The 23,105-nt window shown below is 40.5% G+C and overlaps 1 protein-coding gene across 8 annotated transcripts in view; it reads left to right on the top strand.

The window, feature by feature from the left end:
• Ten-m (teneurin transmembrane protein Ten-m) overlaps positions 1 to 23,105 on the top strand; it is a 329,037-nt gene that overhangs the window by 138,955 nt on the left and 166,977 nt on the right. For all 8 annotated transcript variants that reach the window (XM_076688653.1, XM_034331391.2, XM_034331392.2 and 5 more), the window contains one exon: positions 17,429 to 17,743. In XM_076688653.1, the coding sequence (XP_076544768.1) occupies positions 17,429 to 17,743 (315 nt within the window). The remainder of the gene's footprint in view (positions 1 to 17,428; positions 17,744 to 23,105) is intronic.

A 23,105-nucleotide genomic window follows, 5' to 3' on the forward strand; every position in this document is an offset into this window, starting at 1 on the left:
ATACTCGTGGTATTTAATTGGCCACGTAATCAGGCCAATTAAGATTTTTGAGAATCGCATAAACACAGGAAATTGAAGATAAACCGAAAGTCGAAGCGAAACGCAAAGCATGTGATATTCAAAGGCAAGAAACGGAAGCTATGCTCGTCGTAAGAAAAGATACTCGTGCACAAACAAAGAAGGGAAATTCGTGTAAGCAAGCGAGCGAGCAAGTTTGGCAATTCCTCGTAACGTAGTGCCAATAATAAATTTGTAAAATAAACAGCCGCCGACCGTAGAGGCGAGGGAACGTGGGGCTCGTTGCAACGTTGGGCTGCATAATTGGAGTCGTTCGTTTAACTTTCGAACAGTTGGCTCTCAGCTAGCGAAACTTTCCCGATGCTGTTGGAAAGAAAAGAGAGAAGCAGAAATGGAAAAGGGAACGAAACAGAGGTGGAGAACCGCCGTCTGCCTGCCTGCCTGCTCGCCTGCATCACGTAATCGTGAAGTTCCCTCGGAAAATGCAAAAGCTGCCTTTTCTGCGAGCTTCCGTGCGTGCTTCGAGTCTGTCGCGACACGCTGATACGTAAATATAATCCGTCTATCGTCGGTTCAGCTAGTGAAATCCTGTTTCCTCGGTTTTTACATCTTTTTTCTGACGGAGACTCGGTTCGATGAACCCCCTCGCTCGGTTAACTTAAAAGCAAGAGTTACAGAAAAATATTAGTCGCCTAATTAGCTGGTTAGAGAATTTGTACTATTTTTTAATGAATATTCCACATTTTTTTTCCTAAATGACGAATAATTCATATTTCATTTCAATAATAAATAGAAGATATTACACCCTTGAACAATCCTTTACTATGTACTGGAAAGGCTAATTAAGAAAATTTTTTCCCCCATTTCCACTCAAGTCGCTATTTCTAATTCTTTCGAAGTCGTTCCATGAAAGGAGAAGTCGCAATGACTTTATCTGGCTATTTAATCGTCACTGGATAGTACGTACCGGAAATCCGGTCCGCGTCTCTTGGTATCAGAGTTGAAACACCACCCACGCTCGCGTAGCAACGAAGCCTCGATACCCTTTCAGCATCCACTTTTCCTACTTCCTATCGCGACAAGTGGGTATTTCCACGAGGTAGAACTTTTTTCGTCCATCTTTTAGTCGAATACGCGTGTTCTCTTTTCTCTTTTTTCGAGCTTCCGCTGGCCAGAGCCGAAAGCCATTTCTTTTATCTGCATATCCTTATCCACGCGGGCGCTGCTTAAAACCGTCACGTCTCCTTTTGCCTCACCACCGTTCCACGGTTTCTTCTTCAACAACGTTCCCGCGCGCGGTCGTTTCCATTCTCATTAGTCGAGCTTCGTGCACAATGCAGTCACTCTCGTTCTGTGTTTCACGCCACCAGCTGCCTCCTTTCACTCTGTTTACTCTCTCTTTCCATAGGCTTTCCGCTGGAATTTCAGCAAACTGTTGAGATGTCTCGATTCCTCTTCCCTTTTATCGACATCTTCGTTTCTAATTTTCGTATCGTGTCGATGGTAAAATCAGGTACGGTACGAATGCTAAATGTTAATGGGTTAGACAGAACGTAAAAAATAGATTGGATGTTGGTTACATCAGTTGATAATAAAATTGTAAGCGTTTAGCAGAGGGGGAGAGGGTTTCGTCTCCCCGGACGCACTTTGGTTCGGACCGGGAACCGCTAGGTGGCGACGAGATCGATCAGCGTTCTCGCTGGCGGTCGCCCGGCATGCAGCATGTGTCTGGGGCATGCATCTATGATAATCGTTACTTCCGGCCGTTGTACGTATCAATCGCGTGATTATTTGCAAGAGGGGGATCCCCATTCTTTCCAGGCCCATTAACTCATCGAGCGGCTAATGCCGTATTCCTTTTAGCGAGCAGCAATTATCGAACGACGACAATTATACGAGTGAAACCGTTCGTTCGGCCAGCAGAGAGGCATAGTTCGCGACGAAAAGCCGGTAGAACCGATGGAAAGCCGCTTTAATACGCGTTTGCACGCGTCGCACGTGCCTATAGGCCGGATTGTTCCGTGTCGGGACAATCCCGCGCTATGGCGAGAGGCGCGGGGGCGGGGGTTGAAGTTCCAATAGCTGTCGAATTATTGGCGAACGATTAAAGCAATGTAAAGTCTGCCACCCCTCTCCTACCCCCCGTTCGTCCCACGACGAATAATTTAAGCGTGCGATTGCTGGCGGGCAAATAATGTCCGTATGATAAACAACAGGCCCGCCGACGCAAGTTAATCGCTCCATTGTCTGATTGCGTGGACGTGCGTGAATTCTATTGGTCCTCTCCGTGTTGAATATGTCTAAAGCTGCACCATTCTGACACTCAGCCCACGAATTTCTCTTCCATTAACGCGTCAAGTATGCTCGCGTGTTTGCGTATTGACCGATGCGCATAATGTGATCATCATTGTCTCTTGCGTACTTCGAATGGTTATCTTTCAGGCCTTAAGGTTAAAAGAATTCGGTATGACATTTCCCATCGTAACGGAGAAAAGGAAATGACACATAATGCATAAAAGAGATACGTCAGAAATCAATTTATTAAAATATAATTGTAACTTTTATTTTATCGTATGAGTAATGTAGGATAATCTCATATGTATATGAGATAGAATCCATAATGGGAAATCTATGAAACTTACAGATTGCAATTTGAATTATTTCATAAGTGCACTCGAACCATTCGGTTCAGACGGTCCATCGTTCAATTTACATTAATTCAACTTGTTACGCACAGTTAACCGATCGTTGGGAACATGTATTCAGAAGTTACATACCTATATAATCCATTTATCGAATCATTCGTTTTACATCAGACCTTGCAAACAATGTACCATATTGGTAATCGTACAACAATAAACGAATCAAATGGCAGGTTACAATAGGTGATGTTCAATTAACGAGGCGATATAATTTGTATTAGTTCATTCGGGTATACGTCGAATAATAATCGGGAAAATCAGTGAAAAGGGGTAACGATGTCGTCGATACCAGTGAAATGAATGATTTCATCGGGACTCGTTATCGTAGAAATTTCATTTAATGAATTGCTAATTAGATTGTCGTGTAGTTAACGGTCTCGACTTGCGACAAGCGCATTATGCAAATTGATTTATTGGACAATCGAAAATTAAACGAATTATATGCCGTGACGTTCATTGAGGTCAAATAATTTAGTAGCTAACTTATCAATCAACAACTTACGATAAGAAATATCAAAGGTAGTATTAAATAAATTTATCAAAATCAATATACACTAAAGTACACAAAAACACTAGTTTATCAATTTATAAAGCGCTATTAAACTAGTATTAAACTTTGTATCAAAATATTAACAAAGTATAAACACTAAAAAAAAAAAAGAAAAAAAGAAAAGAAAACGATAGCCAAATCTGCACTCAATCTACCAATTTCCCCGGCATAAGATTTTCCAGCACCCTTATCGTCGCTCCTCGACTAATGATCGAGTAAGCGTATTAATCAATGCGAACGCGTTTTCGCGAAATTATCCATCAACGATCAAACTCGACGAGAGACAAGCAATCTATCATCGCTGGCCTGCTCGAAGAGTCGTCGTTCTCTCAAGCATGATAACGATCCCCCGATTCAGGCTGACCCGTATAACGGATTATGAAAAGGAAATCCGACGTGCGGTCGTCCATCCAATCAGATCTACAAATAGGAATTAACGTTAAGCCACGTACAAACAATGCCCGGCCCCGATTGATTGACTTTTTGCTTGTCTACCCTGACTCGTGGGCGGTGGTTTCGCGTGTTCCGCGTTCCAGCATAGCTATGGTACTTACGCCCAGCATCGGGCAGGGGCAAGCTGTAGCCCCCGTTTTTTGTAACGTAGCCACCCTAACAGGGGTGCCAGAGTCTAAGCGAGGTCCCCATCGGTTAGTGCAGTAGGGCGTGATAATCCTGCTAGAGAATGAGATCGCGCACCATCGGATGAGATTTTCTCGAAAAGCACTAACTTCCGTCGGTTCTCCTTATCGGATTACCACTGGAATCCTGACGATTGAAATCTCCAAGCGTACTCGTCGATAGACGACTCTCGATACGTATTGAAAATAATGAAATCCCTTTTAGAATGCTGCGCTCTGTTAGAGAGTAAAGTATTCTCGTTTAATGTTTCATTTATTACTGTGATAAGAAGGAACCTTATTTTCGTTCTAAGCAATTGGTGATATAAGTTTTAAAGTGCCAAGTTTGGTTTATTTTAATGGTTGGGGTGAAAACTACCCGGGGTCCTTACCTACTTACGCCGATGCCGATAATACTTTCACCTAGGACGTAAACCCTACGGTTCAGGGAGAAAGTGGTAGGACTTGAAGGAAACTACCGGCAACCCTCGAGATTCGCAGGAATACATATCTATTCCTTGGGAGCCGTTAGCTCGAGTATGACCCCCAAGGGAGGAGAACTCTCAGACTCATCCTGGCAAGCAACCTTCCACCCTCTCTTGTTCCATTCGATCGGTACTCTCTTCTCTTCCTTCATCCTTGTTACCTACACGCCATCCTTCGGATCTTTAACATCTCACCTTGCACGATCATTTAGAACACCTTCTCACTCACGTGTTTATCTTCTTTACGATCGCTGGAATAAGGCAATTTCGACGCGTTTATCAGAATTTATTGTGGCTGGATTACTTTCGCGTTTCCTGACATTAAATAAGATTGACCAGCTGGCTATTTCCTCATTTTTTTTTAATGGGATAGGATGATTGACTTTTAACAATGGAAACAAAATGTACGGAAAGGCATTGAAACCTCTTTTTCCTTGAAATTGATATTATTCTATCTTAATTTTTTTTCTTTGCTGAGACGGAGATTCAGCCAAGAAATTTGCAACTTTCCATTTCACTTGCTGACTCTTCCTACGTTATTCTCAGATCGTTTCTACCTTTCATCCTTTCAATCGACTCATCTCTTTCTTTGAGCCTGCGGGTCTGCGAATTGACTTTGGTCCCGCTTTAAGGGTGGTCGTTTGAATCGATAAGCAACCTCTCTCTATTTTAGACCGCCTATCGAGAGATGAAATTGAATTTGATTAAAGGATTCGATTAATGTTTACCGACATTTTCTATCTCTCTTTTTTTTTTACTTTCGGCTTCTTTGAGTTCATGCTTTGACGTTCTGGCTCGATAGATCATTAACCATAATTTTTATAAAATATACTTCTTATATTTGTAATAAATTCGAAATTCTTTTGTATGTAAATTTCAAATTTGCAAACTTGAAAGTGTAAAAATTTAATATTTCTATATTTTTTTCAGTTTCTTTCCAAATTTCTAAATCACCAAATTTGTAAATTTGAAAATTTGATATCAACTTCACCCCATCAGTGCATTGTATAAATTTTGTATGTCCGGGTTACAATTGACCCTATTTTCTCGTAGGTCGTAACTAGATTCAGTTTCTATGTACCCAGTGTGGTAATCAGACACGCATACAGCGAAAGAGAACAAGAGAGAAGTTCGTTAACAAGTCGAGTCCACCCTTTACAAGCTGAAGACCATTGTTTCGAAGTCCCGAGGACAAGAAAGTCGTGTTCGTTATGCCGGATAAAGATGATACGCGACATCGACCACACGTAACACGACACTCGTACATCATACATATTAACCAAGCTTGTTCACGATGTTGGACAAATTAGTATTGCGTTTTTTCCTCTCTGTCCCGTATCATTTTGCCCTCTCTTTTTGTCCATCCTCTATCCGCTTACCTTCCACCCACGTCCGACAATTCCACCACCAACATTCCATAACACGTTCTCTTGTAAGCTGATCAACGTTTTACTTGCAGGATAATAATGGGATCTTGATTGTTTCTCATTTGCAACAAAGGGGATTCGTTTATTTTGAATTATTTGTATATTATTAGTATTTTAACTGTCCTTGGGCAATTCTTTATTCAGAAATACTAATTATGAGGGAATGGTGTTAGAGTTAAAATTGCTTTTAATTTAGCTTGAAGAGAAGTGTATGAGTTATCTGAATTACGAATTTGAGTTAATTAAATTTTTCAAATATTCAGGACAACAGTCTAATTTTACCCAATTGTATGAAACACCTTGAATGGTAATGAATTACTGCGCGAGTACTTGCGAGAAAGCTGCTGTCGGTGTCCCTCTGGTGGTGAATTCGGTAACTACCGCGATAACACCTTTAATCGCTGTGTCAGTATTGCTAAAAACATCTACGGTATCACTGATCTTTGCCAGAATGTAATTCTAACATGAAAATCCGTGGAATCTCGGATACCCGAGCCCAGGTACGTTTTACCAAGAGAAACTCGAAAACATGGAGAATAGAAGCTGCCCTGTTATTGTCAAGAGCAGCCCAGTGCGGCTAACTTCTGGCCAATGAAATTGAACGGAATAACGCGCGATGCTGGACGTTTCCTTTGTTCGTACGAATTTTATCGCGGACCCGTGTCCACTTGTGTCGTACGTAGTTTCGTTACCCTTCGCCGGCATTACCATATTCGTCGCGTACCCGCTTTAATATTGCTTTGCCTCGCGGAATTACTTCGTAGCTCGTTGCGGTACGGTAATCCTGCACGTACACCCGTACTATGTCGCGTCGAAGCACCGAATTAAGCGAAGCCCGGCGTCCGGAGACGATCAAAGTTACGACGTCGTTACACGGATCTACGTACCACCCACGCAGGACACGTTAATGGTAATTGCATCGATGGATGCCTATCCGTGTTAATTTATTGGCCACCGATACCCAGCCAGAGCCAGCTACTTTGATGATTGCTGATGACGATACGTGATATCTGATGCTGCTACATTTCCAGGATCAATGTTGAAGCAAACATCGTGTACCTGTACTTGTAGATACACTATAGGACCTTCCTCCACCTGGGGGATATGGGATTTAATAACGATGCCCGTTTATTTTCGCCCATTTCCATTCGGCGAGTCTTTCGAAAGGCTAGAAAAATTCGCGGCGAGCCAAAGTAATTCGGCTTGCGCATCTTTTGGCAGACGGGCCAACACACTGGCCCGTTCGATGTTTCTGCGAAGGCAGGGGAATCGAGAGAGGAACGATAGGACGTAACTCAGACGATGCTTCGGCTATCTACACCGGTAGATCTGGCATCCAACAATAAGAGCAACGCCCACTCACACTCTCGTGTCTGCAGCGAGGTTGTTGCGGCCGCGGAGCGTGCACGGTTGGGGAGACAGGTAGATCCCGCACCCACATAAACACGCGTCCAGGGGTGGATCGCGCACAATTACCTATTGTCTGATACAGAAATTTATGTCTGGATAGGCGATGGGACCCACGTAACTAACGGACGGTCAGAGATCCACTAAATCGAAAGGGCCGCAAACAGCAGGCGCCTAAAGGTGCGTATTCACTGGCAAACGATTTGCTGACAGTTTTTACGAGAAGTCGGGAATGACCCATTAGTTTTCGCTATAAGGATAGCTATAGGAGGAGGGTCCCCCATTTTCTTTTGAGAAGTCTGTCATACTCGATGCTGTAGGATAGAAAGCAGCTTAAAAATACTTCACAAAATTTTTACGATGATTTTATTTAAACATCAAACTCACCAATAAAGACACACCTTTAGACCACGCAGATAAGCGCGAGGGAGAATAAACCAGGGACGTGCTTTGTGATCTGGAACCACCGCCTGACAAGAGCCAGTGCACCAGCTCGTTGTATGCAAAAGATCCGTGTAACCGCGTGAGTAAAAAGAAGAAAAGAGATCGATCACCGTACATTCTCCGAAGATACGCACCCTAGTTTCCTTCCTCTTCGCGTGAACGGATTGCACGAGAATGTCGACGACTATTGGAAAGTGATTGGGGGATTTTAGAGACGCTTTGAAGTTAGGTTATCGTTTATAGGAATCCTGATGGATCTGGATGGTTTGATGACGGCATATTTTTGTACAATCGTGAATCCAACTGGGGACTCTAATCTAAACAATGGGTTTTATTTGGGAAAATAGGAAGCAATTAGTGAATATTATTGAAATACATCACTTCGTCAACCAGTGTTAATAATCTAAGCCAACTAACACCAGTTATATCTATACAAAGCTGTTCGCATAGGTGAACGTGAATACGAAGTTTCCTCGACTACAGAAATTTGACGATGGAAGCACCGCAATTTCCGGCTCACCTCTGCTTCACGAGATCAGAAATTCCTTGAACGCAACGGGATGCGAAATTCATTACGATCAGTCTTCTCCTTAATTAAATAAGCTGATTGAAGTTCAGGAATCACTTTTACGTGGATTTCAATAATTCTGAAGATGACGGGACCTGTATTCTGGTTCAAATTAGGGGTGCGTTATCAGTGTACCATGGTACATTTGAACTACCTATAACAATTAACGTTGTTAATCTAATTGATGAAAGAAAGCTGAAATTATAATTAAATTGGGGAATTACTGAAATTTTTTGATTTCAAGACAAATTGATAAATGTCTCCTTTCGAAAGGTTAGCCGCGAGATTCGTTGAGAAACGGTCAGTAATTTTTCTAAAGTGGTGGACACTCATGGTTGCGTCCTATTTACGTGGCAAAGGGGGGAAAAACTGTTATGGTCGTGGCGTAACGTTGGCCAAACAAGCATCGCCAGCAGGTGCATTAAAACGGCGGCATAGGAATGGAAAGCAGCAACAGCCGTCCCTTATTTACTCGTGTGGCCTGGGTAGGCACTTAGTATTGTGATACTGCCGGGGTAAATAAAAAGCAGCGGCAGGGGATGCGAACAGTTCAAAGGGCGAAGTTTAAACACGTACGGTCAGGGCCAGCGACAAATCAAGAGTAGTGCTATAAAATGCATCATAGTATTTTTTTCGCCAAAAATACGATTTAAGATCTTCTTTATTTAGAAATTCTTAAATTTGCAATTTTCCAATTTTCCAATTCGAAAATTTTGAATTGTAGAAATTTCAAAATTTTTAATTTTCAAATTCGGAAATTGATTATCCATCAGTGTCCATCGACACGCACCAATCGCCTTCGCGATCGCAATTGCCCACCACCGATCTTAGATACAATTAAGATCCACGTGTCACGCGTGATTCCATTTCCTTCCGCGACCTGAACCATTTACCACGGAACGCTATAAGCAGAGCGTAGATTTATGTAAATTCAGGAGTCAACACGAGGCTCGATAAATCTCGATAATCGGGTCGATAGTTCACACGTGTCCGAATACTGGTACAGATAAGTCACGTAAGCACACTTGGGATTTACTTGAACGGATATCACGTGCTCCGCTCGTCCGATGGCCCTAATCCTTCTTATCGATCCGCTTGGACGATCTTTAGACATTTTTCTTCAGCTAATTGAAAATTCCAAACAGCTTTGATTTATCTGCTTAAAATAGATTTCGATCGTGTCCTGGATACCTCTTATCTACGTGTTTCGAAACAGAGAGGATCTGATTTTACTGGCCTACCCTCTGGCGTTTCGTAATCGATTATACAGTGGTGAATGATAACTCGACTACGTTATTAACCCAGTTTGAAATATGGACACGGAAATTATATAGTTATTGACGGGTAAGTCTGTTGGACACGAGTGGAACACAAATATCCTACCTGGTTCAACTGTCGTTTGAAGTAGACTGTTTTTGTTGATATTACGTCACATTGAAATTAATTAATTTACGTCAAGTATTTCACCCATTTAAATTCAACTTTAACGATGGTAAAATTCTTTAGCTTTAATAACAGTATCAAAGTAAAGCAATGTTAGAATTCGAAAAATTTTACATTTTAACCAGTTGGTTAGAATAACAGTGATAGATCAAAAAGTTTACGGTGGTAGAAAGCTAGTTTATCAATGAAATAAGGGCTCATTATTGGATTCCCCGATAGCCAGGGAAAACTCAGAATTTATGTACATTATCGTTGGAATAAGTTTCCTAATTGCGACCACAACTCGACTCGAATTGTAATTGCTGTTTGCAAATTTATCGTTCCACTTCCGGATCCGATAAAGTAGCAAATTTAAGAGTTTCGATCGGGACGCATAACCGTTCAAACGATCCAGCGACATTGCGAAATCTCATTTTCTAATTGCACGGAAAACCTTCTCTTCTCCGAAGATTCAATTAATAATACTTACTTTAATTAATAACACTCCGCGTAACGAACTCACCTTCTAATTAATATCGTTCATTGATTCGATCAAAGCAATTAGCCCGATATCGAGGATTCCCAATCGATGTGGTTGCCGATTCGATGAACTTTCAATGCCATTCGAACCTATCGCTCGTTAATGGTGAGAATTATTTAGGGATGATCATCACGCGATATCGCGTGCTCGATGGTCAAAGTTAAATCAAAGTTAAATGATAATAAAAATTATGAAATTATCTTATGCCGAAAGAATACCAAAAGGTTTTGATCATTTGTAACCCCTTATTATCCGCTGTAACGTTAATTATACCCATTATCACGGTGCAATAAATTTCACGGAAACAATGGTTTCGAGAATTAGTTTATTAAGAAAAACGAGAAGGTACGGAGGGCGGTAAAACGCGTGATGGTGAAATACGCGTAGAGTTTGAGCAGCATAAAGGTCGTGGCGGGCATAAAGTCGTACGTTATCGGTAACGCAATTTGTGGGACGCATAATGTTGCTTTTATGCGGTGCTACGCACCGTGTATACACGTGGTGCGTACGCGTTATGCGGCAACGCCTGTGATAAAGGCGTCTGTGCAGATAGATAAACGTTTGTTCCATCCTCCGTTAATTACCCGCTACGTTATTTATCACGCTCCTGTGTATGATGCAAGGGGTCAGAACGAGTACAGCCCAACCGCCGCGCCGTTCGATTGTCCGCCTCCGTTCTATTACTTTAGTGGTGTTCTTCATAATTGATGCGGTTCATCGAACCTTGATTCTCAATTAATATTAACGCCAATTGCTAGTGGAAATGTGAGTGGACGAAAGTAAACTAATAGTGAACCGATGGTGTTCGAAAAGTGGATGAAAAACGTATATAATATGGTGCAGAACCCTCCCCCAAAAAACAATGATGTAAATTGGTTCGATTAAACAATCTAATGGTAGCACAAAACCATCTATAGAATTAAATTTCGATACCCAAAGAATAATTAAACACGTAATTAAGTTTGTAATCTTAAGTCAACCACATAATGGTTTCAGAAAACCATCTATAGAACTGAATTTAAACTTTGATCCACATTGCACTAACAATAAAAATATATAATTGAATCGTGCCAAAAGTAATCTCGAAGCAGAACCATTCCTGTTTTTCTATTATCCATCAACCTCAAATGGATTCGTCGAAACAATTTGAAAAATGTCCCTTAAAAATCCTGCAATCGGTCGCGACAGTAGCTCGCAATAACGGTGTATCGTGCAATGGAAAACGGATCACCATTCGAACAGTGGGGCCAGTGTTTGTTTTTTAATCCAGGCCCGTCGATCGACCGCAACGGAGAAGCTTATGAAAGCCGTGGCGAGTTAAAACAAGCGAGCGGATCCTGTGCGAATCCACGGGCCATCGATCAGCTGTACAGAAACACGGGAAGCTGAAACGATCGGGCAGAAATTTACGACGTAACGTGAAAATCGTTTCGCAGTTGGTCAAGCGACCCGAGCCTTCCGGCATTTCATCCCATCACGTTCTATCCTCGCATAAAATATGAGCCGACCGTATGTAAAGAATCATCGAAGTATCAACTATTATACTCGTGAGAATTTCTGGAATACTGAAATTTTTACATTTTTCAATTCTAAGATTTAGTGAACATACCAATAACTACTAAGAAATATTCGTGGCAAAGAAAAATTACTTTCTAATTTTCTATGCATTCTTGACTTTCTCCCTCCACGATAATAAGGAAACCTAGAAAGAAAAATACGCAGCAGGTTTAACTACCTTTCGCGTACAACTACAAAATGATTTTTTTAAACCGCCTAATAATAGCCAACCGTCGCTATTCATCAGATTAAAATTTTATCCCATACAAGTATATGTACTCGGATACACGATGGTTGAAAAAGATCGATGTGTTTCCACTTACCGCAAAAGTGTGCTAATACAAGTTGACCTATTGCGTTTACACATGTCGACGTTAACGGTTACGGTAAACGGGTTACACAATCTTATGCATACTTTCTTCCGGCTTTAGTCCACTCGTTAAGTGACACTGACAACAGTTGCACGAAGAAAAAGTTTCTGTCCACTTTGTACTCTCGTGTACCTACACAACTGTTATACTATCCACACAAATGTGATTGATCTATCAACAACTCGTCTGATACTGCCAATTAATTAATTTTGGACAGAAACATTTTTTTTTAATGTAAGATAGCGATGAGCAGATAAGAAAATTTGCAATTTTCAAATTCAGATATTTAAGTAAAAATTTAGAAATAAAGGAGGCACAGAAGGCAGTTAATCTCCCTACAATATTATGACAAATTCTTCTAAGAAAAAGCTTTGACTCATCACGGACACGTAAGACCCCAGTTCTCGAAAGCACGAACAAAAGTCACGTTTTACAATGTTCCTTGTCTCATGCGCGTGCAGGCATTTACCAAATGTATTCAGAAGTTTACAAGATCTCTATTACGTCAGAGCAGGGGTCCCAGGTTCCATTACAATTACCCGTTTGAATTTTCAATTCGGATTGCGTTATACGATGTCGTTCGCATTTTTAAGATACGAGATCTCTGGGAGAAGAATTTCTCGGCGGTGAAGAAAAAGCAACGTTTCATTGGTATCTTCGACGGGTCACCATGTAGGGAATAACGTTTGATGTTTGCCCGCTGACGGGTGTTTAGAGAAAATTATAGGTTTCTTGCGTTCGCCAGGGTACGGCATTCACCTGGATGAGTGTCGACTGTGTAAGGCGTGCTTCGAATATCGATCTAGAGTCAACGGTCAGCCGGTACTTCTACTCGTTCTCCGTGAACAGGACATATTCCATTTCTTATGTTCCTTTTTACAGCTGCGGAGAATAGATGCCTTTGAATTTTTAAATTTTCCAAATCTAGAACTTTGTAATTTTTAAATTCTGAAATTTTTTCAAAATGGAGGGTCTGGATCGAAGATGATCTGAATGCACCTCTTGTAAAAATCGAATCGTAAAAGAACACGTTCGAAGTGTATGAATTAAAGAGTTGTGCTGTCGGCGATTTTTATGACTCTCGACGAATGCCAGACGCGCTCGTAAAAGTCTTCATTAGATGTCCGAGTGCCTGCAGACTTATTTGAACTGTGAGACATGTTAAGATGTAAATGAAGACGTTAAGCTGTTAAAAAAATTCCCAATTGGAAATGTTTGTTTCGAAAATTAACAAATTTCTATAAATAAACGATTGCTGTCGTTATGGTTGTTCTAGATATGTTTATATTAGCTAATTATTTGCGCTTAAATGGTAAACAAGGTACTATAGAGAACCGTGTGAATCGGTGTTCACGGTAATGGCTCCCTAATAAAAAAAAAACGAACAAAATGGATACTTGACGCTGAGCTGCATCAAAGAGCCGGATCAGGTTAGTCAGACGGCTACCCTTTAAAGTCAAATAGCTCGGGAAGAGGTCAAGCATGAAAAACGCGTAAATGACACCTCTCTTGCTCAAACATCCTAATTTCTGAAACGGGGAAAAATGCGGAGCTCGTAAAAATCTTCAAGTGCGTTACAAAGTTTGCAGTAAAAAATGAAGATGAAGAAGTTGCTATAAAAAGAAATTGGATACTTTTTTCATAAGCTTCACTCAAGGATTTAAGTTTTATTTTTAGGATTTATTTTATTTTTAATTCAAATATTTTCCCGGGGATTTATAAATTTCCACATTTTTAATTTCAAATTACATGCGAGTGGTAAGGCCTTTTTTTCCTCCTAGATTACCATTTTTCCTAGGGAAGTCTACCATGCTCGGTACTGTACACTCGTTTCATTGCAAGACGATTCGAATGTTCCGTGTAACTTACCAGGAGGATTCTAAGAAGGTTCCCATCCAATTTCCCGATGAAGGGAAACGTCTATTGTCCTATCCACGACGCAATCTTTTTACCTGTGATATAATCTCGGATAACGTGTTCGCCATAGATGCTGTTGGAAAGGGAGAGAATGGACGTAGAGGAGAACTCGTTTACCTCGTAACCCCGTCAAGTCGTAGCTATTCGCACAAGCCAGCAGGGAAAATCGATAGGATGCCGTGCCTTGTCGTGCGAGTTGTATGCTGAACGACCTGTTTCATAGGTATCCACCCTCCTCTTCGTCATCCCTCCTGAGTCAAATATGGCATTAGATAATCAGGCGATACCGATACAGTTCTTATCGAATAGCTCTGTTATTTCACGGTGTCATGAGAAACGCTCGTTCAGCCTGGGTCATTCCCATTTAGCGAAGTGATCCTAACTGTCCAGACGAACATTTCATTGATAGTCTTAATACTAAATGGCTGGTTGGTAGTTGCATCGAACGTTCACTGAACCCCACACAGAAAGTCTGATATTATTTCGTGACGTAAAAGTATTGCGAAATGAGATCACTAAAAATATCATCTAAAGAACATTTAATTGTTCTTTCAATTTTCTTTCCTTCATCTTACCACCAGTTTTATATACAAGTCTGGACACGACACAGAGACACTGTATAAATTCCATCTAATGTCAAGAGGTTCGCGTGTATTCATAAAGTTCAAACATAAATGCTGTTCTAAGAATACCCTTAATATGTGACTTGACGCAGGCCCTAATGCACTATGCACTATGCATTTCTATGCAGCCGTGTAGGTGTCGTTATGCAACCAAGTGTCGTGACATCACGTTAGAACGATCCGACACGCGCAGATAAAACGTTTATTAAATACTATCCAGTAACAGGTACGGAGCTTTTTCATTGACGTAGTAAAACAACGTGAAGCATCGATACGCGAAGAATAAAAAAATAAAATGTTTCGAAAAAAAATTTTTCTCCGGACTTTTTAAGGAAATCAAATAAGGATGTTGATAAATTAATTTAACTCGAATTCGATGAAATCGAAGTATGTACAAAGGGTTGAAACAGCGTGAGAAGGCGAACAGAGACGAGGCGTGAAACAATCTATTCCACACGGATACTCGTTGGCCAAAACACTTTGTATTTTCCGGTGGTGGCCGGCATTCTCGTCGAATTTCACGTATCCATAATACATTATCGAGTTACCCATAGGGGAATATTGTGGCCACCATAGAGACTCCTGCGATCATATATCCGTCGTTTTCTATGCGCGTATACGTGCACGTGCGTGAACGATTGTAAATTTTCTTCCTAACCTCGAACGTGGATTGTGTTAACCCACATAATTCCATCATCGTTCCCATGATACCGCAACAACGCGAGCGTACGCGAGAATCTATAATTCCATTAACGCGAACACGGACAATAGTATTTCATTAACGCATCGTGCAAAGTGACAGCAACAGAGACAAGTCAATCCTGATCATAGACACCGATTCAAATTCTACTTAATCTTTCAATATTGCACATCTGTCGCTTACTACATTTTATACTATTTTTTTTTAGATGTTATTTTCATAAGTAGCTATAGTCTTTTGTAAAAATCTTGACACATTCTATAAAAGGACCATTTTGAAACAAGCAGTTAGGTATCAAAGGGCTTTTTTCTAAATTGAAATCCAATAGAAAAACCTGATGATTAGATGAAAATTATAAAGAAAATGAAGAAAAATCGAAGCAACAATTTGATCAATAGATTGAATCCATCAAGAATAATGACGTTGTAAACCTAATTACAAAAGACTATCCTTGTTGTATAATGATCGTACCTCCTTTTAATAATACACTGCATTACACTGGTCCCCTTTCATGAGCACCGAGGACGGTAGTAAAAAAAAATTACTTGAAAACTCGTCGAGTGGTTGGGGGCAGTCACAAACTCGATGCATTACACGCAGACCATAATTAAATGTCGAGCAACTCATCACTGATGGACACGCCTAATTTCATTGCCTGCCATAACTTCATTAATAATTTACCTCCCTTTCAGCTTGCCTCTGCTATCCTCTTTGCCGACGTTAATTGTAGTTCAAAAGATTTTTCAGTGTCGTTCGATAATGCCATCATCCAGACAGAACTATTCTGTATAAAAGATTCAACGACTTTAGGTAATTCTTCCATTTGCCAAGGGGCAAATCTGTCACCCCTTTTTCGTGTGAATGGTATCTGTGGTGAGGGATCGTTCAATTAATAGGCAAAAATATGAACAAGTTAAGGTTATTATATAACTATTCTCAGACTTTGAATTCTATTAATATTAGAATTTCCTATTTCAAATGTTGAGGAATATTTAAGAAGTGACTGCTTCCCCAAACGCTAGAAATTATTCGGAGCTTCCCGTATAATAATGTCACAATTATATAAAACACAATGAAATTTCTTGCAATAGCGTTGAGGTTCAATAAAGTGTCAACCACTTTGCAAGAGTAACAAGAGACATCCTTCAGAAGGATGCAGGCCATCGTGGCATCTCGGTGTCCATTTACCAAAGAGCCAGGAACGCGTTGTTGCATTAAGGTTCGTAGGGTATCAGCAGAAGGTGGCAAAACAATTCCAACGTTACGCACACTTGGACAAACATGAAGGAAACACGAGACATCCTGATCGCTCCCTTTACCCTGGGGAAACGTACAAATATTCTTTTCAGCTTCCTCTTCTATTGCGTCATCGAGTTTCTTTCGGTCAGGATGAACCCTGCTGACACTGTCTCCATGAGATTTCTTCAGCGTTTTTGTCACGAGGTTAAACCTCTACCAGAGAGAAGACTAATCGATCCCACGGGTGACCACGAAGTGTCCAGAAACAGAACAGATGTTGTTGGCTGATGAGCGAACAGGAAAACACGCTTTTAATAGCTGCAAAAGCTATATCTGCCCGAAGTGCTCGATTCTTTTTGGTCGTGTTACATATTTTTGTAAGGCTTCGTTTAATTACTACAGGTTCTTCTTAAAGTAGGTCAGGCACCTGATCAAGTGCGTTCAATGTTACAGCTAGGAGTTTCCTTTAGGGTGGTTGAGGTTTCTTAGCTTTCTCTAATTTAAACTTAACTCTAATACTATTCAATTTCACCTAATAAGAACATTATTTTTAATTGCATTACAGGTTGCATTTAGACGAAAATATTTATTTCTATTATGATAAGATTTTAAGAAAGGATTTTAGAATTTTAAAATCTGTAAAATAGTAGGATCTTGGAATTTTGCGATTTAGGAAATTTTAGAACATGGAAAATTACCTTGAAATTGTAGCCAATGTATTAAATATAATAACTTCAGCATTTTTTATAACAAAATGAATATCAACAGAACAAAAGCCACTTTTTAATACGAAAGAAGGACAGAATATTCAAAGAATGTTTTTTATTAATCATTTTTCAGGGAAGGGACGGCTCTACCCGGCCTATAGTTTGAGCGGCAGCGAGGGTGAGGAAAATTCGCCAAGTCTGCGAAGTCGCACTTCCGCCTACCCTCCAAACAATCACCAGACCACGCAGTCGCACCTCAATCACTACAACGCCAGTCAGCATAAACAACGTGCCTATCAACAGCAACAACAGCATCCCCTGTATCATATGCCCAGCAGTGGGGCTGGACTCAGTGACACACCGACTTCCGGAAACGCGTCTGACGAAACGCTCACCGACAGTGACCTAATCACCGTTGCTCGGGATTCTGCTCTCCTTGTCCATAACGGTAAGTACATATTCCAGCACACGAATTATGTTAAATAATATTATTAAAAAACCATGGGAATAGGTAGGAGATTTCGCCAGTTAGGGAAAATTTTATTTGATATTCATCTTATTAAACTTGGAATTCTGAAACTTAAAAATTTGGATTTTAAAGCAATGAAATTTTGATATTCGATATTCGATATCTTCCAATTTTGAAATTTCATTATTGAATTATGGGCTAAAGAAATTTTGAAATTTAGTCATTAGATTGAGAAAAACTGTGCTAAAAATCAATCCAGCCCTCATTATTGTACCTAAACGCAAGGTAATAAAAGGCCACCTTCTTTGGTGATAATCCTCGCACGAAGTTAGTCATTCGCAATAACGTGAAATCGTGTCCCTACATTACTCAAACATGATGGATGGTGTTGCCTCGAAATGAGGTGTGAGGCCACACACGGGGCTTTGTCCAGAGACGGAGGTTATCGGCACACCAGCTTGTCAAGGATGACGTATCGTTGCGAAGGTATACACGTGGTATTTCATAGGCAACCTGTGCAACTGCAGCAGCAGCAGCAGCATCTGAAAACCCCTTAGCTTCTTCATCGAACCGGACACTTGCTTCTGAAAGCGACAGAGGACGAGTTAATCGTGTTAGTTTGTCGCTTGAACTTACTCGACAATTTTATCCTGCGTGTAAGTAGCTTCAGCCAGTAGCTTCAACGAACAAATAAAACGAGCCACGGTCCATCAGAAGGAAATGGAATTGTTTTAACGAAGATTGATAGCGAGAGGATGAAAACATTGAGGAAGGCAATCTTTCTGATAACACTCACGAGCACTGTGCTCTATGCTGATGATGGTAGAACAGAGGTTATCATCTATCATTGCAAGAAGTTCTAATGAATGATCGAAGACGTTATTGTTAATCCGTGGCAATTCGACACACATGGCGATTACGTTCGATATAATCGTGAAACGCACCCTCTACTCGCCGATGACTCTTTGCTTTCCACTGTCATGCTAATCCATTGCAGTACATAATTGCCGATTTATGCACGACGCGAGTGAGCCCCACGAGCACAATGCGTGCACAACGTATCCCGAGGGTTGGAATTACTTATACACGGAGAAACGAACTCACCAGTTTGATGGATGATATTGATATATAGTCTAGGTCAAAAATAAGGGATCATCTCGTTCGATATTACCCTTCACCGCTTAAGTTACTTCGGATAGATAATTTTCTTTGTGCAGTTCCAAAGATATATCATGGCAATTTATTATTAGCATCCATTTTTAAAGGATTAAAAGTTTCACTTTTAACTGAAATTTCAGCTAAGCAATATGGCCGCTGCCACCCTGTCCAAGATAGGATTTCGGGCTCCACGTTACTTTCCCAGTCTTTGAGACTTGCTAGACGAGAGTCATTGTGATTCAGCTGAAATCTTAATGGAGTATCGAGAACCGGCGGCAGAATGTCTATTATGAACTCGCCTGTTTCCCATTACGGTCAATAAAAGAAGAAAAAAAAAAATTGGTAGACGAGGGAGAGACTGAAACCACATTTTTTTGCAGCAACGAAAGAGGGTTAGGGGGGTGGAAAGTACGCCTGACGTCGTTTTAGTCCGCGATCCATTCGCCGCGACGAACATTTCCATTTAGATGCTCATCTCGCGGAAAAGATTTCACCGAGGATATATTACCGTAACGTTATGTCTCCTTTCGTTCGAGGAAAACCGGAACGAGATGGTATCTTTGAAATAAACGATCACGGTTAAACGCTTTGCTTGCAATACGACCCATTAACGTGCATCCACGCTAATATCCTGCCTCTGATACTCTCTACCGAGCGGATGGTAGACGTAAACAGGAACAAGATGTCTCGTTTTAATTGATTTCGAACCAACTTGGTCACAATGTGAGCACTCCAACATAGAGTCTCTCTGTAATTTCTTTAAATGCAGTGAAATCTTAAGTGGTGCATAATGTGTACTCTACCATTTAACTACTGGCAAATTTACTTCTTATCTTAATGATGATGATGATGAATTATGTCGAATTATATTAGGTCTGTACAAAAGATTTACTTACCTTTTATGAACAAAATTTCAAATAAAAAATTAGGTTAACGAAGAAGATTATACAGTAGAGATGGTGGTATATGGGTGATGATAGTCGTTTAATAAGTTCCAAGATATTAATTGTTGCTCATGAACTAACAGTCTATATACTTAAATAATAAAAAAGTGGATCTACATTGGATCTACTAATAGCACCACTTGAATAACTATAGCAGAATTTTCTCAGAAATTCAGTCTTGGAAATTGTAATACGCTCGCTTGCTAATTTTAATATAAACTGCGGTGATAACGTTATCAGGGACGATAGTAGATTACTACTTGTCCAGTTATTGTAAGGTATGTAATTACTACATCCACTATCATCGACGTGTGTATAATTACTACATGCGCTATCATCAATGGCTATCTAATTTCTACACGTACCCTTGCCAATGGGTGTGAAATTACTGGATATTCTGTTCAACTCTGCCCGTTCAAACTAATACAGGTAGCCCATTACGAATTGTGCAATTACTGTGTTAACTTGTTGATGTTCAAATCTACGCTCTATTGAGTGTCTTTTGACGTTCAAATGATTGGATAACTTGTGTCGTCTGTAAACGACTCTGTCAAAGCTTGTGCTAAATACACTACTGACATTTGCAACATTTCAAAATATAATTAAAAATAATTAATCTTAATAGGTAATAGTATCACAGTAATAACACAATGCTTTCAATATTTACTATTACAATAAATTCTTCGCCTATCCCTATCGCGGATAATAATGCCCGTTTCCAGCAATGTTTGACCGGAAGACAAGTGATTCGCCGATCAAATAACTCCATTTCCTTGCATTATTCATAAACATGAAAGTCATAAATTATGCAACGCCATGCAGAGTCAGATCCAAGTGAGTCAGCCAGCATAATTCGGCGCTGAGAAAGCAGACAAATTTCGCATCCGTCATCGGAGGGGTTAATAATCGGCATTGCGTATACGTTTTCATCGTGCAATGAATTAGGATTTTCGTGGGTGTGTAAGGATACGGTCGGCAGGCGTGACGAATTCCACCGATCTCACCGCGCGGAATCGTACCCCACGCTAATGAGACGGAAGTAATCCCCCCCCCCCCCCCCCCCCCCCTTTCCTTTTCGGCTATTCATTCGTCTTGCTTGAAAGCTCTCCAGGGTCGGTCATAGTTCCGCCACGCTGTCAGAAATGGATTTCCCCGCGAAATTCCGGTCGCGCTCTCTAATCCACCTCGTTTCCGACCTTCGACGCTTTTACACCAAGGAAAATCATGCTTTATCACGGATGCACACCTTCCACCGTTTCTCTCTTTGCAAATTATCATCTACTATCATGGATAATTAATCTTCCCGTTTGCTATTCGATCATTCGAGTTATTAGTTTTGTTTATACAATTTTATTAAGATCAAAAAGGAACCATTCTACGATCTTCTCCTCTCAAGGAAAAATTTGTATATGACCGACACCATTCATTTTCCAAGCTTTTTCTTTGTCCGTGAAAAGAACAGACAAACCGGGTACCGTTCCACCCCCTATTTTCTGCCATCTACGCATTCCACATTTCAGCCACCGCTCTTCGGCTGCCTTGAATTCCACGAGAGTACACTGGGAACTTCTCTTTTCTCTGCCGCCATTATACGTTACATACCGGTTGTTCACATATCGCAGACTATTAGTGAATAGTTTGTGTCAAAACTTGGCTGAACTACGAGAAAACGAACCTAAAGGTATGCGGAGTAAACCTTGTTTGAAAAGTATTGAAAAATATCTGGCTGTTTGAGGGGTCGCATGGAAGCTCCTCTTTAAAGTTGAGAAAAAAATTCTCTATTCAAGAGCTTTGACAATTGACTATAATTAAAGGCCCCGTGTTATAAATTAATTCCAGTACTTTAAAGTATTAAACGCGTATAATATTGTTCAAGTTACCGTTACTCCTGTATCCTTATACTCATTTGATATTGGTATTTAGTGATATCCAGAAGATCCTTTGTGCAAGGACAGTTCGTTATAGTCAAGGCGTCGTAATTTGTGTTTCGTATGGCATAAAACCTTTGTCGTTCATGGGCGTTAAAATGGCAAAGCAGGACTATCGAATTTCGTCTTCGTCACTCGGCATTAACGAGCATCTACCCCTTTCAGGAATCTTTGTAGCAATCGGTCGTTTCAGCCTAGCCTTGTTAACAATTCGTTTGATCTTATTACAAACACCCTTAAGACGTCCTTAGTAATTTATTGAATCGAAAAATAATTTCTTGGTAGTTAATCTTTATTGCAAAAGATGATTTGAAATTTTCAAGTTACACTGTTTCATGTGATGATTGCATATTATAATATTAAATTGAAAGTCATTCATGACGAGGTTACTTCGTGATATTCCCTCTTAAATCGTCTTCTTAAAAATGGTGCTTCAACCCTCGGCGAACGATCTTCTACTTTTAGCAATGAACAAAAAATCAATATATTATTTGATATCTCGTTTCCGAGCGGCGCGGCGGCTGTTTAACGCCTGCCTCTCGTTCGCGTTCTGTTTCGCGCCCAATTTGCGTCCCATCATCGCTGCGGAAGAAGCAATTTCTAACTTAAATGAAACTCCCTCTCGCTACCCTACGATCGACAGGATACACACCCACACATACATGCGCGCGCATCTACAGTGTGCAGTTCGTCTTCGAGGTTTCGAGGGACGCCACGGAAGTACTCTTCTCGAGACGATCGTTCCAAGACCGGAACATCTACACGCAACTCACCACCTTCCCGTCAGAATTCCGTAGGCGAGCTTTGAAACTTTGCCCGCCTACACGCAACTGGTCGCTTTGGGCCGTTAGTGATCTAACCTCGCCATCCATACTGTCTAGCGATACTTTTATTATAAAAGTATCGTCGAGTGGCCCTTGGATTTCTCTTTAATAAAATTTAATAGAATTTCAAATTACAATTTTGTAAGAGACTCGATGATATATTTCAAGGTAATTAAAATAGGACATGTTAAGAACTTTTCGGGGTTTCGTGAATAACTTAACTTTCGGGATGGAGCACGCGATATCGCGTGGTAGCCATCATTTCTGTTTCAAGACAATCCGATAAAACTACTCTGACGTTTATCGAGCTTTCAAGTATAACATTATTCCACGAGCCAGATGAAAAAGAGCATTTTTAATCGAGACTTATGTAAAATGTAGACTAGAGCTTTTAACTTGGAGCTACTTAGGCGAGTTGTCACTGAAAGTGCTGGCCAGGACTTTCCTCTCTCGGTGATCTTTGTTGTTCATTTTTCCTCCTGCTCTT

The sequence above is a fragment of the Osmia lignaria genome, chromosome 6 (genome assembly GCF_051020975.1).
Source record: "Osmia lignaria lignaria isolate PbOS001 chromosome 6, iyOsmLign1, whole genome shotgun sequence".
In the NCBI taxonomy this organism is placed as follows: domain Eukaryota; kingdom Metazoa; phylum Arthropoda; class Insecta; order Hymenoptera; family Megachilidae; genus Osmia; species Osmia lignaria.